General features: G+C 42.8%; 1 protein-coding gene and 1 long non-coding RNA gene across 3 annotated transcripts; one reads left to right on the forward strand and one right to left on the reverse strand.

Annotated features, from left to right (window-relative positions):
- Positions 1 to 2,891: 2,891 nt before the first annotated feature.
- LOC115145647 (zinc finger and BTB domain-containing protein 18-like) lies at positions 2,892 to 9,603 on the reverse strand. The gene is made up of 3 exons (XM_029687169.2): positions 9,333 to 9,603; positions 5,982 to 6,112; positions 2,892 to 5,780 (listed from the first exon to the last, which is right to left on the reverse strand). The coding sequence occupies exons 1-3, from the start codon at positions 9,601 to 9,603 to the stop codon at positions 4,491 to 4,493; spliced, it is 1,692 nt and encodes a 563-aa protein (XP_029543029.2). The 3' UTR covers positions 2,892 to 4,490.
- LOC135561851 (uncharacterized) lies at positions 5,712 to 8,111 on the forward strand. Of its 2 annotated transcripts, none has more exons than XR_010459692.1 (3): positions 5,712 to 5,800; positions 6,011 to 6,459; positions 7,783 to 8,111. It is a non-coding gene; the product is annotated as an uncharacterized LOC135561851 (long non-coding RNA). The 2 variants fall into 2 exon arrangements; XR_010459693.1 differs by having other exon boundaries at positions 5,717 to 5,800; positions 6,032 to 6,459.
- Positions 9,604 to 16,103: the final 6,500 nt, after the last annotated feature.

Consider the following 16,103-nt stretch of genomic DNA (forward strand, 5'->3'; position numbering starts at 1 on the left):
CTGTTGTGTCATCTGCAAACTTGATGATTGAGTTGGAGGCGTGCATGACCACGCAGTCATGGGTGAACAGGGAGTACAGGAGGGGGCTGAGCACGCACCCTTGTGGGGCCCCAGTGTTGAGGATCAGCAAAGTGGAGATATTTTTTCCTATCTTCACCACCTTTGGGCGGCCTGTCAGGAAGTCCAGGACCCAATTGCACAGGGTGGGGTTGAGACCCAGGGCCTCAAGCTTAATGATGAGCTTGGAGGGTACTATGGTGTTGAATGCAGAGCTGTAGTCAATAAACAGCATTCTTACATAGGTATTCCTCTTGTCCAGATGGGATACGGCAGTGTTATGGCAATTGCATCGTCTGTGGACCTACTGGGGCGGTAAGAAAATTGAAGTGGGTCTAGGGTGTAAGGTAGAGGTGATATAATCCTTGACTAGTCTCTCAAAGCACTTCATGATGACAGAAGTGAGATAGTCATTTAGTTCAGTTACCTTTGCATTCTTGGGTACAGGAGCAATGGTGGCCATCTTTAAGCATGTGGGGACAGCAGACAGGGATAGGGAGAGAATGAAAATGTCGGTAAACACACCAGCCAGTTGGTGCTCTGAGGACGCAGCTAGGAATGCCGTCTGGGCCGGCAGCCTTGCGAGGGTTAACACGTTTAAATGTCTTACTCACGTTGGCCACGGAGAAGGAGAGCTCACAGTCCTTGGTAGCAGGTCACGTCGGTGGCACTGTGTTATCCTCAAAGTGGGCAAAGAAGGTGTTAAGTTTGTCTGGAAGCAAGATGTGGCTGGTTTTCCTTTTGTAGTCTGTGATTGGGGCAGCAGGTAACCTAGTGGTTAAAGTGTTGGGTTAAAGGTTAAATAAATCTGTAGACACATACATATCGTGTTTGAGCCGTTGAATTGACTCTACTTTGTCTCTATACTGACATTTTTCTTGTTTGATTTCCTTGCGGAGGCTATGACTACTCTGTTTATTTTCTGCCATTCCCAGTTGCCTTAACCTGGTTAAATGCGGTGGTACTCTCTTTCAGCTTCTACCATCTATCCAGTTTCTGTTTAGGGTATATTTTAATAGTCACAGTGGGTACAACATCTCCTATACACTTCCTTATAAACTCACTCCCCGAATCATAGTATACGTCTATATTAGAGTTGTCCCGAGATGGCTATGCATATTCATGGAATGAGGCTAGTAAGCATAGCATCTCACTCCATTGAATGCAATCCTAATTTAATATATTTTTTAAAGATTACAATTAGGGATGCACTGATGACATTTTTGGCCGATACCGATATCCAATATTTACCTTGCTCCAAAAAAACGATACCGATAACTGATAAACATTTTAGCTGCCTTTTATGCATTCTAGTACTGTTAAACAGTTGAAACACACACACTGACCAAATAGTTATTTTGTTGGCATTTATATGTGTCCCCATTACCAGTAAAACGTAATCAAAACCTATTTCTTTCACTTACTTGCTGTGCTGTTTTGTTGTTCATTTGTTCAGTCTCAACCAGGATTTCATCATACATGTCAAGCTCTTTCAGCTCTGTCTGTCCGTGGCCTCTCTTCCTCATTAACCCGACGATCTGTGTTGGCATTTTTGTTGAGCAGATGTTTCAATGCCATGACAGGGTATCACGTCTGCTGCAGATGCAGTTGAGCTTATTTCTCGAGTCAGTTGTTCGAATGGAGCTCAGAGTGTTCATGTTTCCAAGTTTCAAACATGTTCTCAAATGCCATTGAAATGGCAGCAGCAGTATGAGAACCAGCACATTCTTGAGCATGCAATACGGCTTTCCTCTGTGCTGTTAGACTCATAATGCGGCTGACATCGCTGGTCCAAATGTCAGTCGTGAAGCTAATAGCAGTGCAAGTAGCTCATGGAGGTGAGTTTCAACAATACTGTGTTACTCCGCTAGGGCAACCTGATAAATAGCGCCTACTTGGTGATGTGTCCCGGTGCTCGACCAGTCTGCGAAAGTCAACATCATCCACGATAGAGAATGGTTGATTGTCAAGGGCAATGAATTCCATTATCTTGGCATTATTGGATTTCACCTTTGAGTTGTCTCGCTGAAATGTTCTTACTCTTTCAAATGACTGCTCATCTTGTTAACTGCTCGATCCACACAGCAGACATTGTGGGCTAGGTTAGGAATGCTGTGTTGCGCTATATTTTACGTCATTTTACGTAATCTACCTACGTTATATAAGTATGCATGTCAGTTTTGACATCGGTTTTGCACATCGGCTTTAAACTAGACATCGGGCCAATGATGATGTTGTTTTAGCTAATAGAGGCCGGTTCCGATATGCTTACCGAGATATCGTGCATCCCTAATTACAATAATGAGATGTATCCACCAATTCAAAGAAAGTATAGGCGGGAGCTAGACAGCCTGCAGTGCCGCTTTGTGAACAACTACTCCCGTTGTTAGGGCAGAGAGACATGTATCTTGTCAGTATATCCATAATCTTTGGTAAATAGTGTACTGTCTTTTCTGTTTATTCTGTTTATTCTTCTTCTTTGTGAATTTCCGGCAGACTAGATGCTGTGTTGCGTATTGCTGTTTTTCACAGAAAGGAGTGCAGTTTTCACATTTGGTCACAAAAAAAGGGAATATTACACCATGATCTAACCCTGCACCTATACACTATCCCCAAAGATCCACCACCCCATCCCACTACTTTGGCCCCTTCTCTCAAAACTCCCTGCAGATGTTCTGCACTAAAATCTCTCACCCTAATATTTTTCTGCTGCAGCAACTACCACATCTATCTTTTATTTATATGATTGACATGACACTCACCCTATATTCAACCGATGGTGGACAAAACACCACACAGATGATGTAAAAGAGTCCAAGCAGCAAATGCGAATATAATTTTAAAAATTGGTTTATACGCATTTTAGATAATTGACGTTAAAGATTAAGAAAATTACAATTTTCATAACTTTTTTTCAAGAAATTATAAAATAGTTTGACAACCATGTTTGTAAGCTTTGAAATGGTATCAATCTCCAGACTGGCCTCATAGACCAGACATAACAGAGTTAAAGTAAATCCAGGTCACTCAAATTAGTATGATATGTTATGTTGGTATGGTAACATAAGATAGGTTACTTAAGGTGAAAAAACGATTGCAAAGCTGTGCAAAGTTGTCATCAATGCAAAGAGTGGCTACTTTGAAGAATCTTTAACACTTTTTTGGTTACTACATGATTCCATATGTGTTATTTCATAGTTTTGACATCTTCACTATTATTCTACAATGTAGAAAATAGCTGTGCCGTTGAGGAAGCAAACACATGTGTAGTTGTTCTGTTCAGAACACAACCCTGCATCCCCGCCACCAAATTACTGTCGTTTACGCAATCCAAAAACAGTCCATTATAAATCGCAATCTGGGTAAAGTGGGCATAATCTGAAAGCTTGTTCTATTGCAAACATGACTGGCTAAGTTATAAAATATGATCTTACAATGTTAGGCTTTCACAAGGTAATTCAGAGAAACGGATCGTAATTTTGGTGCGCATCGAAGGGAGTCATGAGTGCATTCAGGTGCATGTTCAGCAGTGAGTTTTCTTCACAATAAACAAACAGGCTCGGTCTGTTCAGAAGAAGCCAGGGTATGACGACATGACATCTTGTAACTGTACATCAAACATAGTGATCATAAACATTGAGCCATCTTAATTTACTGCATTTCCCTCAGTCAAAACCCATACAGCGCTTACCCATTCAGTGTTATACAGCTACCACGTTCCAATGTTTGCTTATTAGTGCCCAACTCTTGCCATTTTCAAACTGTATATGGTTACGTGTATTTAAGTGTTAAATACTCCATATAAAAACCACACATGCATGTCAACAAAAAATATGTATGAACTTGATAAAACTGCATTCATTTTCTCATGAAGTAGTTGGAAGTAATGAAATAGGCATTTATAAACACATCGCTTACACAGTACAAACACAATATACAACAGACTTTTAAGGCTTGTAGATCACAAAATGCCTGGATGCATTATTCAACCCAGGAATATTCAACACTGAAATATATTATGGAAAGGGAATACCAAGTCAGTTGTACAACTGAATGCCTTCAACTGAAATGTCTTCCGCATTTAACCCAACCCCTCTGTATTACTCGTTATTCCAAATGGGGCGGCAGGGTAGCCTAGTGGTTAGAGTGTTGGACCAGTAACCGGGAGGTTGCAAGTTCAAACCCCGAGCTGACAAGGTACAAATCTGTCGTTCTGCCCCTGAACAAGGCAGTTAACCCACTGTTCCTAGGCCGTCATTGAAAATAAGAATTTGTTCTTAACTGACTTGCCTAGTTCAATAAAGGTAAAATACATTTTTAAAAATGCATCTGCGGATATTTTCTGCTGACAACAATGAAAATGAATCTTTGACTTTAATGCAGCATTTGATCTACATGTCAGAAGCGATCAAGTGGAATGGTTACTTTCTATGTTACAGAGTGGAATGGTTTTTCTGCTGGTGTATCCTGAGGTAGCTCCTCTCTGAGAACTTCTTCCCGCAGTGTGTACAGGCAAACGGCCGTTCTCCCGTGTGGACCTTCAGGTGCATCTTCAGGTTGCTAGCCTGGGCGAAGCGCATGTGACACTGGGGGCAGCTGTAGGGTTTCTCCCCTGTGTGGACCCTCTGGTGCCTCTTCAGGTGCCCAGCCTGGGCGAAGCGCATCTGACACTGGGTACAGCTGAAGGGTTTCTCCCCTGTGTGGACCCTCTGGTGCCTCTTCAGTTTACCAGCCTCGGTGAAACGCATGTGACACTGGGTACAGCTGAAGGGTTTCACCCCTGTGTGGACCCTCTGATGGATCTCCACCTTCTGGAGGCAGCTGAAGCCTTTGTTACAGAACATGCAGAGGAACCGCTTCTCTTTACTACTGCTTGCTTCACCTCCCAAAACCTTGGCCCCTTGGTCATTTGAGTTCAAAACCTGATCAAAAAGAATGTGTGAATCGGAATGGTCCATCGACTTGGACACTGGGTCGCGATCCCTAAGCGCATGTAAAGGGGAGTGGGTCTCGATGCTTGGATTTGTCTCTAAGCTTTCCCTGTAATCTAACAAATCTCTGCCCTGTGAGTGTCCTTCCCCTAAGTGAGTATCGTCTACATTCCATGTCAGAGGAGCGTCGCCCTCCACTTTCACCTCATCTACCACTATAACCTCCCCTTTCTTATCTAGGCACCCTTCAGAGTATACACTACTACTGTACCGATTCCAGTCCCCTCTAGACTGATCAATCTGTGTTTCTAAATCCAAGGGCATGTTGTCAGGGTCCATCTCTGTTGTGTAGGAACAAGACGGATCATTTCCCGTCTCTAACGCGTAACCTGAGTCTCGATGGGAATGAACCGTCCTCGGGCTCGGGTTACCGTAAAGTAAATACTCTGAGCCGGGAGCAAGAGAACAGCTCAGTCGCCTCCGCCCCAGTCTCTCTGGGTCTGACCTGTGGTCAGATCTAGTGTGTAATAGCCTGTGTGTTACAGTTAAAGTCTTGGTGTCTGTCTCTGACTTGAGGACAGCGTCCAGCGTTCCATTGACCTCCGTGATGCTGCGTCGGGTCCTTGGATGGGTCATGGTGGCGAGGTCCTCCGTGGCTACAAGGGGCGCCACGCCAGCCGCTGCTCCAGTCTCCAGCTTCATATCTCTGCTGTGCCGTGGGTCGTCTCCTTCAGTCCTGTCCTGTTTGACCAGAGATGATCCTCCAGAACCAGAAGCCTCTGCATCTGCAGACTGACACATGAAGAGAGGAGGTTATTACCGATTCAAGAGTAGCATTGGATAACAATGTCATCGGGAAGTTTCACAAGCTCCCCTATGGCAGATAAATAAGGATGTACATGTAATCAAATTAATAGTTGAGGGAAGCATGTCTGAAATAAATGGGCCACAATTGATGTACTGTACATTTTTATGTTACATTATGACACTAACCTCTATCACAATAACATGCTGGGTTGAAGATCCACTTCCCTCATCAACAGTGATTGGTTGGTCATCTCTCCATGTATTGTGTCCCGCTGGCTTCACAAAGCTCATGTGGCCTCCAGTGAGATGACCTTCACCTGAGAGAGTGATTGGGGGAAAAGAGGTGGTTAAAGTTAGGTACTGTAAATGCTCAACGCTATATTGTACACTATTGACACTGGCCATGTTCGAATATCCCTACTTTGATGCTGAAAGCTATCCTTTTCCATATTTTTAAGAGTTGAAAGCTGCCCCCACCAGACTCAGCACCAAGGGAGAGGGAGGCCATAGCCGCATTCAGTGGTATGCGGTGATGGATGAGACGCTGCAGGAGTTGCCACTCCATCAACCTACCAGTCATCATCTCCTCATCCTCCTAAGGTGCATCTGTGGACAGGCTCCTCTCCCTCCCAGAAGGGTCCAGATGTAGGGGCGGGAGAAGGAGGTGACTTGTGTTTTACTTTCAACATTCAAATATACACTTGCACATCAGAGCTATCTTGTTGCAGGTGCATGGTAACAATTAGATAAGTTAAAAATAAGGCCTCCCGAGTGGTGTAGTGGTTTAAGGCACTGCATCACAGTGCTGACGCGCCCCTACAGCGTCGGGTTCGATCCAAGGCTGTGTCACAGCATCATCCGGGTTAGGGGAGGGTTTGGCAGGCTGAGATTTCTCTAAAACGATGGAGGCGGCTTATGGTAGAGAAATTACCATTCAATTCTCTAACAGCTCTGTCTCATCGTGCTCTAGCAACTCCTTGTGGCAGGCCGGGCGCCTGCAAGCTAACTTTGGTCGTCAGTTGGACGGTGTTTCCTCCGACAGATTGGTGAAGGCATAGTGCGGCTTGGCAGGGTCGTGTTTCGGAGGACGCATTGCTCTCGACCTTTGCCTCTCCCGAGTCTGTAGGGGAATTGCAGAGATGAGACAAGACCGCAACTACCAATTAGATATCACGAAATTGGGGAGAAAAATCCGTCCTCCGAAACACGACCCTGCCAAGCCGCACTGCTCCTTGACACAATACCTTCACCAATCTGTTGGAGGAAACACCGTCCAACTGACGACCAAAGTTAGCTTGCAGGCGCCCGGCCCGCCACAAGGAGTTGCTAGAGCACGATGAGACAGAGCTGTTAGAGAATTGAATGGTAATTTCTCTACCATAAGCCGCCTACAACATCATTTTAGAGAAGTTTTTTTTAAGAATAAGAAGCCTGCACACTGCTTATGGGTCTCTTGGCCTTCGTCAGAGCTCCTCTGCATGCATCGAAACCTGCCTCAGCCTCGCCACATCACTATGTCTCAGTAGCCTACTCTCTGTAAAGTAAAGTAGGCTCCAATTAGCTTCATCCAGTAATTTTTATTTTACCTTTATTTAACTAGGCAAGTCAGTTAAGAACAAATTCTTATTTTCAATGACGGCCTAGGAACAGTGGGTTAACTGCCTGTTCTGGGGCAGAACGACAGATTTGTACCTCGTCGGCGCGGGGTTTTGAACTTGCAACCTTCCGGTTACTAGTCCAACGCTCTAACCACTAGACAGAGCCCTTCAACGTTACTGAAAAAGCAGTCTCTGTCGGCAGCTAGCCACCCGACTGACTATCTGCACTGAACAAAAATATAAAACGCAACATGAAAAGTGTTGGTCCCATGTTTCATGAGCTGAAATAAAAAAGATAACAGAAATGTTCCATACACACAAAAAGCTTCTCTCAAATTGTGGACACATTTGTTTACATCCCTGTTAATGAGTATTTCTCCTTTGCCAAGATAATCCATCCACGTCTAACCGGCCTCACAACCACAGACCATGCATAACCACGCCAGCCCAGGATCTCCACATCAGGCTTCTTCATCTGCGAGATTGTCTGAGACCAGCCACCCGGACTGAGACCAGCAAACGAAGAATTTCTGCACAAACTGTCAGAAAAGTGGCCTTTTATAAAAACGGATTTCTGGCAATTTTACATAATTTTACATGACTGGAGACTTTGGCAGAATATGTTTTAATACCGCTCAAATGATCTTAAATGACAGGCTACTTTGATACGGACTAACTCAGAATCTGAAATCAATAAAAAGACAATATCTTGAATCCATCAATAGCCTAGGTGTGTGAAGCCGCATATTGTTGGCTACAATATGAGGAAATTAGTCCTAAAATGCTTTCCAGTTAAACTGATTTGTCCAATGATGCGCAGCTCACTCGCTGGTGATGTCCGATGCAATCGTGCCAAAAGCCTTTCTCTCTCGTTTTACTTTGTAAAACAATATTTGAAAGTTGATCAAAAATGTTGGTAGCATACAGATCATTCTATGTTCAGCAGGAGCTATTTGCTTTTCAACCTGTGTTTTCCCGTGATTGTATTTGAAATATTGCTAAAGGCCTGTTTTGTCTGCTTGCTGTTTGTTCACTGACAGATTTGCCGTGCGTTCCCGCCTTGTTATTAGGCTACACTCCACAGCTATTATTTAAAAGAAGCTATTTGTCCTCTGACTACATTTGTGTAGTAAGCTATTCTGAAATTATTTCTTTTTTTCTCCTGAACAGACAGCAGTAACTTTAGAAAATGTATTTCAATATATCAGGGGTGCTGCAGCTCCTCCAGAACCCTTCGCGTGACTATGCTTCTACAAGGAAATAAGAGGCGCAACTCTGGAGAGATAAGAGTTGCAGACTCATGTCTATCAGAAGAGGGAGGGAGATCATAGAAAGTTAATCACATTCTAGTTCGGAGAGAGATACAGGCACGCTTGTCACACAGCCGCGGTCACACATTGGTCTCAAACATAGGTTACAATGTTGCGCAAACCATAAGCCTGGGCCTAACCTGAATACATACTTAGAATATCAGGCCCGGGCTGAAAATCTACTTTTTCACAGTATGTTGTTTGTTTGTGTGTGTGTGTGTGGGGTGGACAGGAGAATCAACAAAGAGGCTACTTGTATGAACTTTGATCGCTTTTATTCAAAATTTTTACATTGCAAAAAGTCGAAATAATTTATGCCACGAGAGGCACCAGATCCAACCAAATAGGTTCCGACACGAAACAGTCCAAAACAGCAAGGTGCCAGATCCTGCTCGTGCAGGATTCAGCTCAAATTAAACACTGATATTAACATGGCACAAGTCATGGCAAAATGTGTAACAAACCCTCATTCTAAAACGATTTTTTTTTTTAGGGCCACCAAAAATCTACGACCGGCCCTGTATTGCATACTATCCAAAAACTGACCAAGACCCAATTCTAGGTAACAAATCTGAACACATGCACAGAGGGAAACTGGCCCCACAGTCTCGGCCTTCTGCAAAATGTACCTCTTGCCATTCCTCTGTATTGGTCGAGGATCTTGACACTACTGGGACGACTGGCGCGGACACGCTCTCTAATTGTCCTCTCTGCGCGCTCCCGTACCACCTTCAGTTCCAATAGCTGTAGTTTCCTCCGCAATGTCCTGTTTTCTTTCTGGTTTTGAGTTATTTCCAAACGAAACACTGCATAGTCGTCGTCTACGACTTTACAGATCTCTGCCACAGCTGCATTCGCTAGAACCTCCATGATGGAGGCTATTTGAGTGTGAAAAACCATTGTTAGCTAACGTTACTTAGATAACGTCTATCAACCAAGTCCTATCTCTAACGTGAATTAAAGACTACCTGAAGTATGTGATGTTGTGCCGTTAAATGAGTCATATTTTGAGTTCCAATGTGTTAATAAACGTCTAAATAACAACAATGCTAACGTGTATATTGTTCTTGGTCAACGTTCACTTCCGGTTACGCACTGAAGATAAATTATTTTTGGTTGGCGTCATTGCTCAAAGGGTGTGGTTAAATGAAAAGCATTGCGCGCTGTTCTTTGAATTACGGTACTGTTTATTACATTACACATCAGTATTATGATTAGTATCTTTCAAGCTGAGAGCATATTTGTTTATTAAGAACAATGTGTTAGCAAGAATAGAGTAGGTATGTATAGAACGACTTTTCAATCTACATCACCTCAGTAAGTTAAATATTAAACGGTCCTTATTGTAGCCTAGGTTTACTGTATCGTCTTCTATGGTATATTGGCGATCACACAATTTAATGTGCATCCTGCCACCACAATTGCATCAACGTCATCGTTGTACACAACGTTCTTCAGTATACTCTGTTCGTCTGTACACACTTGAAACTTGGCCAAATCCATGACAATTCTTACATTGCAGTGGTTTGGAGATGAAAGCTCTTACAGCGTGTCTCGCATTACCAAGCTTTACATGAATAGGTAAGGTTGGCCGTCAGGATTTGATAGCCCAAAAATTGATAGGGTCATAGAGGTTGGTTGGGGATTGGGTGAGTGGATGGGAGCAGTGAGGTTTGTACTTTCTTTTATTATAAATCCATGTTTAGTTTAAAAGCGACTCAAAACGCCGATTGCCAAGTGTTTTTCTGTTGCTCATTAGAAAATTTTGATTTCAGTCTTAGAAATGTTTTTATTGACCGATTCCGCATTTTGTTAACGTTTGTCCTCCATGATACACTGTAGACAACGAAGCCGATTTCACTTCCTCAAAATCTCCCTAAATAATCGAAGATAACTCAATAAATCTGTAATATTTTTTGACGTTTTTGGTTGCGCAATTTTACGTCTCACTAAGGTGTTTGGTGCAGTATTTCTCAAGTAAAAAAAGCGCAATGTGTTGTAGTATGTAAACAAAGTCGGAGCTGCAGGGCAGTTCACCCCTTGTGACAAATGGATGTTCCAAACTCCGTTTTAGTCAAGACTGACTTTGTCACCAAAATTATCATATTTACACTGTGTAGTCAATTTTGACACTAGAATAACTGTTTCTGATTTATATAGATGCCACATAGGCCGTTTTTCAAAGGGATCCGTTGCTTTTTAAAGGCAGTCGCTCTTTAAGATAATATAGTAGCATCCCACTGGGCACAGATGTCGGTTCAACGTAATTCCATTGAAATTACGTGGAAACCACGTTGATTCATCCAATGTGTGCCCAGTCTGGTAGGGAGCGAACACTTGGTAGGGAACACTTGTGTTGGACCCGTCCCAAAATGGACCTGGGGCTTTCCCACCTGGATCCATATTTATACATATTTTTTTTTAAATAATACATGTTTTAAAACCCGTTCCAAACGGACCCAAGGACAACTAACCCAATTCGGAACTGCTCGGATCCTGACCCGGTCCAATCTGAGTGAGGGAAGCAGCCGATATGTATTTATTTTTATGCTACTTTATTAACCGACTGATAAAGCGTGCGAGAAGGGAGAGAGAGGGAGATTACATTGGGAGCAGGGAGGGAGAGATGGCAACCAAGCCGACTTGCGCTAAAGGTGCGTTCAGGACAACTGGGAACTCTGAAAAATCATGACGAGTCATGACGTCAGTGATCTTCAGGTCAGAAAGTTGGAGCTCTTGAAAGAGGCCCGAGTTCGAGTTGGACAACTATTTTTCCCAGTCGGAGATAGTTTTCTTTCAGAGTTCCCAGTTGTCTTGAACACACTGAAGTCGGAAGTCTCTGATTTCCAAGTTCCTAGCTGTTTTGAACGTGGCATTATAGCTAGGTTATTTATCATCAAATATGATTACGTAATACCTGTCTTGACTGCATCAAACTGGGAGAAGCTAGTTAAGCTAGCTAGCTAGGCTAATTGAGGCTCCAGTGTGTGCTTTCTCATCCTACAATTACAAATAACTCAATTCAGAATATTAGCCTATCCTTCTTCTTTAACTTTTAATTCCATCATTTTAATTCCATCTTCCATTGATTTAGATATTTGAACTTTTGCCAGACAGAGGCTCTATGACTGTAGCCTATTGCAGCTTTGATTACTTATGATTGGCCAACAACCTACCTATATGTGCCACGCTCCACTCTCGTGAAAAGCAAGCGCAGCAGCATAAATTATAAAAATTCTCTACTGCAGCAGTCGCATTCAGATATGTACGGCCCTTCCGGACAAGTCAGTAAAAAATTACACATACCCCAGACCCTTGACAATCAGATCCGACCCAGACCTGTGACATTATTTCGAATTCATGATCCGGACCCGCTCGGTCCCGGATCTGGTATTCAGGTAGAGGTGGCTCTGTGAAGACCTCTAGCTCACACGCCAGTACAGTAGGTGGTGATGTATATAGAAACATACACTACTGTTCAAAAGTTTGGGGTCACTTAGAAATGTCCTTGTTTTTGAAAGAAAAGCATTTTTTTTGTCCATTAAAATAAATCAAATTGATCAGAAATACAGTGTAGACATTGAAGCTGGAAATGGCAGATTGTTAATGGAATATCTACAGAGGCCCTTATCAGCAACCATCACTCCTGTGTTCCAATAGCACGCTGTGTTAGCTAATCCAAGTTGATTATTTTAAAAGGCTAATTGATCATTAGAAAACCCTTTTGCAATTATGGTAGCACAGCTGAAAACTATGTTGCTGATTAAAGAAGCAATAAAACTGGCCTTCTTTAGACTAGTTGAGTATCTGGAGCATCAGCATTTGTGGGTTCGATTACAGGCTCAAAATGGCCAGAAACAAAGATCTTTCTTCTGAAACTCGTCAGTCTATTCTTGTTCTGAAAAATGAAGGCTATTCCATGTAAGAAATTGCCAAGAAACTGAAAATCTCGTACACCGCTGTGTACTACTCCCTTCACAGAACAGCGCAAACTGGCCCTAACCAGAATAGAAAGAGTGGGAGGCCCCGGTGCACAACTGAGCAAGAGGACAAGTACATTAGAGTGTCTAGTTTGAGAAACCGATGCCTCACAAGTCCTCAACTGGCAGCTTCATTACATAGTACCCACAGAAAGCCAGTCTCAACGTCAACAGTGAAGAAGCTCCGGGATGCTGGCCTTCTAGGCAGAGTTACAAAGAAAAAGCCCTATCTCAAACTGGCCAATAAAAAATAAAAAGATTAAGATGGGCAAAATAACACAGACACTGGACAGAGGAACTCTGCCTAGAAGGCCAGCATCCCTTAGTCGCCTCTTCACTGTTGACTTTGAGACTGGTGTTTTGCGGATACTATTTAATGAAGCTGCCATTCAAATACTTGAATCAGTTATATAACCCATTGGCCTTTATGGTTGTGAGGTCTGGTGTCCGCTCACCAACCAATAATTCACCAAATGGGACAAACACCAAATTGAGACTCTGCATGCAGAATTCTGAAAAAATATCCTCTGCGTACAATGTAAAACACCAAATAATGCATGCAGAGCAGAATTAGGCCGATATCCGCTAATGATCAAAATCCAGAAAATAACTGTTAATTTCTACAACCACTTAAAAGGAAGTGATTCCCAAATCTTCCATAACAAAGTCATCACCTACAGAGAGATGAACCTGGAGAAGAGTCCCCAAACCAAGCTTGTCCTGGGGCTCTGTTCACAAACAGACCCCACAGAGCCCCAGGACAGCAACACAATTATACCCAACCAAATCATGACAAGAAAAAGATAATTACTTGACACATTGGAAAGAATTAACAAAAAAACAGAGCAAACTAGAATGCTATTTGGCACGAAACAGAGAGAACACAGTGGCAGAATATCTGACCACTGTGACTGACCCAAAAATAAGGAAAGCTTTGACTATGTACAGACTCAGTGAGTATAGCTTTGCTATTGAGAGGTCACCGTAGGCAGACCTGGCTCTCAGGAGAAGACAGGCTATGTGCACACTGCCTACAAAATGAGGTGGAAACTAAGTTGCATTTCCTAACCTTCTGCCAAATGTATGACCATATTAGAGACACATATTTCCCTCAGATTACACAGACCCACAAAGAATTTGAAAACCAAATCCAATTTTGATAAACTCCCATATCTATTGGGTGACATACCAGTGTGCATCACAGCAGCCATATTTGTGACCTGTTGCCAAAAGAAAAGGGCAACCAGTGAAAAACAAACATCATTGTAAATACAACCCAGATTAGTTTATTTTCCCTTTTTTTTATTGTAACTAGTTAAACATCGTTACAACACTGTATATAGACATATTACATTTGAAATGTCTTTATTCTTTTGGAACTTGTGTGATTGTAACATTTACTGTCCACTTTTTATTGTTTATTTCACTTTTGTTTATCCATTTCACTTGCTTTGGCAATGTAAACATGTTTCCCATGCCAATAATTTTTATTTTATTTTATTTTATAAAGCCCATTGAATTGAATAGTGTCCCATCCTCCCAGCCTGGTGTAGGATCAGATGGGGTCAAGTAGCTAGTGGAATAGTGATGAGTTTTTTAAATGGGTGTTGGATTAGTATGGCAATTTTTCAACGATGTGTAATGAACTCGCACTCCAAAACAGTAGGTGGAAACACGGAGCTAGATAAGAGGAATACATGAATAGAGGAGGCCGTGACCAACGGACGTAACATTTTGGGGGAAGATTTTGCAGAGATGGTGGTTGGAAGAGCGCACTTGTTTGAAATTGAAAAGTGTTTCGGTAGATTTTGATGAAGATTAACATCAAGACGAAGCAGCTGCTTTATAAGTGGGATGCACTGTTGAGCGCTGATTGTACAGAGATTGTGACAGACGGTTTTATGACGTCCCTTTAGAAAGCTAGAACAAGATGTATGTCAGGAGCAGTGCAGTATTATCACAAGGAGACGTTTACTTGCAATATGGAGGAGGAATGGAGGGGAAAAAGAGAGGCAGAGGAGGTCTGAGAGAGGAAGGAAGATTGTGAGCTTGAGTCGGTTAAAAATGGCGGAAAAAAGGGAGATGGTTTGTTCAAGAAGAATGGAAGAAAGTGTAAGCAGAGTGAGCTGAAGAGAATGCGGGTTGAGTATCTGAGGTGGTAGGTGTGGTGAAGTTCTCGGAGTCTGTGGCTTGCACAGAGGGTCAGGATAAAGATGAGTCTGACAGTAGGAGTGAAGTTTTTGGAAAAAGTGGACCCTTGCCTTTTGGCTGATCCATTTGTGGGTTCAGGGTGAGTGAAAACAGAGTTGGGTACTGTGGAATCACTGAGGGTAACCAGACGTGGTCTTGTGATAATCGTTTGTGTTTCTACTGGTCAGAGGGAGAAGGCGCTTGGATTTAAATGAATTGGGGCAAGAAATGTGAATTTTTTCACTCAAGAAAAAGGTGCCAATGAAAGGAGTGATTACTGGGGTAGTAGTAACTGTAAAAGTTGACCAACTGAAGGGGAAGATAACCGGTGTTTGTGATGCTTGTCGTTTAGTGCGACGCAGACAGGGTGGTGAGAGTGGGGAAACAGAAGAGTCATTGTGTGTTTGAAGTTGAGTCTTTGCCCGACAAAGTGATGTTAGGATATATAAGTTATCCTGTATGAGCTTTTGTGCCAAATACATTACGTTGTTACATGTGTCAAGCTTATAGGCATGTGGCAGCAGTGTGTAGGAGGGAGGTTCCTAGGTGTGAGAAGTGTGCTGAAGGGCATGTGACAAAGGAATGTGTAGCATTGGGGAAAGTAGTGGTATGTGTTAATTGTAGGGTTGCCCATGGGGCTGGAGATCAGAAATGTCCCATGCGAGAGACTCAGGTTGAGGTTTCTAGGGTTAGAGTAGTGCAGAAGTTGTCATATGCTGAGGCAGTGAAGAAAATAGAGGAAGGTAGGTCAAAGGGGAGGGATCCTGAGAGGAGTGGCGAGAGTAGTAGATCTGTACCAGTACAGAGGGGTAGGCCAATAAGGGATATATGTTTCAGTAAGATTTTTTAGCAAAGGTTATCAACTGTACAGCAGGGATGGAACATAAGTCGCAGAAAATTGAGGTTGTGGTGGCAGCTGCAGAGAGGTATTTGGGTGTGCGAGACTTGACATCAGAAGAGTTTTTGGGTGTGTTGAGTGGTGATGTTCCATCCTTTCAGATTGTTGGCATGAGGTAGGACTAATTAGATTTAAGTGGAGTAGAGTGGTGTTTATTATTATTATTTGTTTTGTGATTTTAGTGTTAGATGGTAGGGTATTTGTAAAAACAATTTCAAGCAAAGTATAATGGAGTTGTACTCCAGTCTAGTAGGTTGCAGTTACACAACATATTGTGAGCCAACCGCCGTTAAACCTCGTCGAAGGGGAGGCCGTGAATGGCCCCACACTCC

This window comes from Oncorhynchus nerka, linkage group LG18, assembly GCF_034236695.1.
Source record: "Oncorhynchus nerka isolate Pitt River linkage group LG18, Oner_Uvic_2.0, whole genome shotgun sequence".
In the NCBI taxonomy this organism is placed as follows: Eukaryota; Metazoa; Chordata; class Actinopteri; order Salmoniformes; family Salmonidae; genus Oncorhynchus; species Oncorhynchus nerka.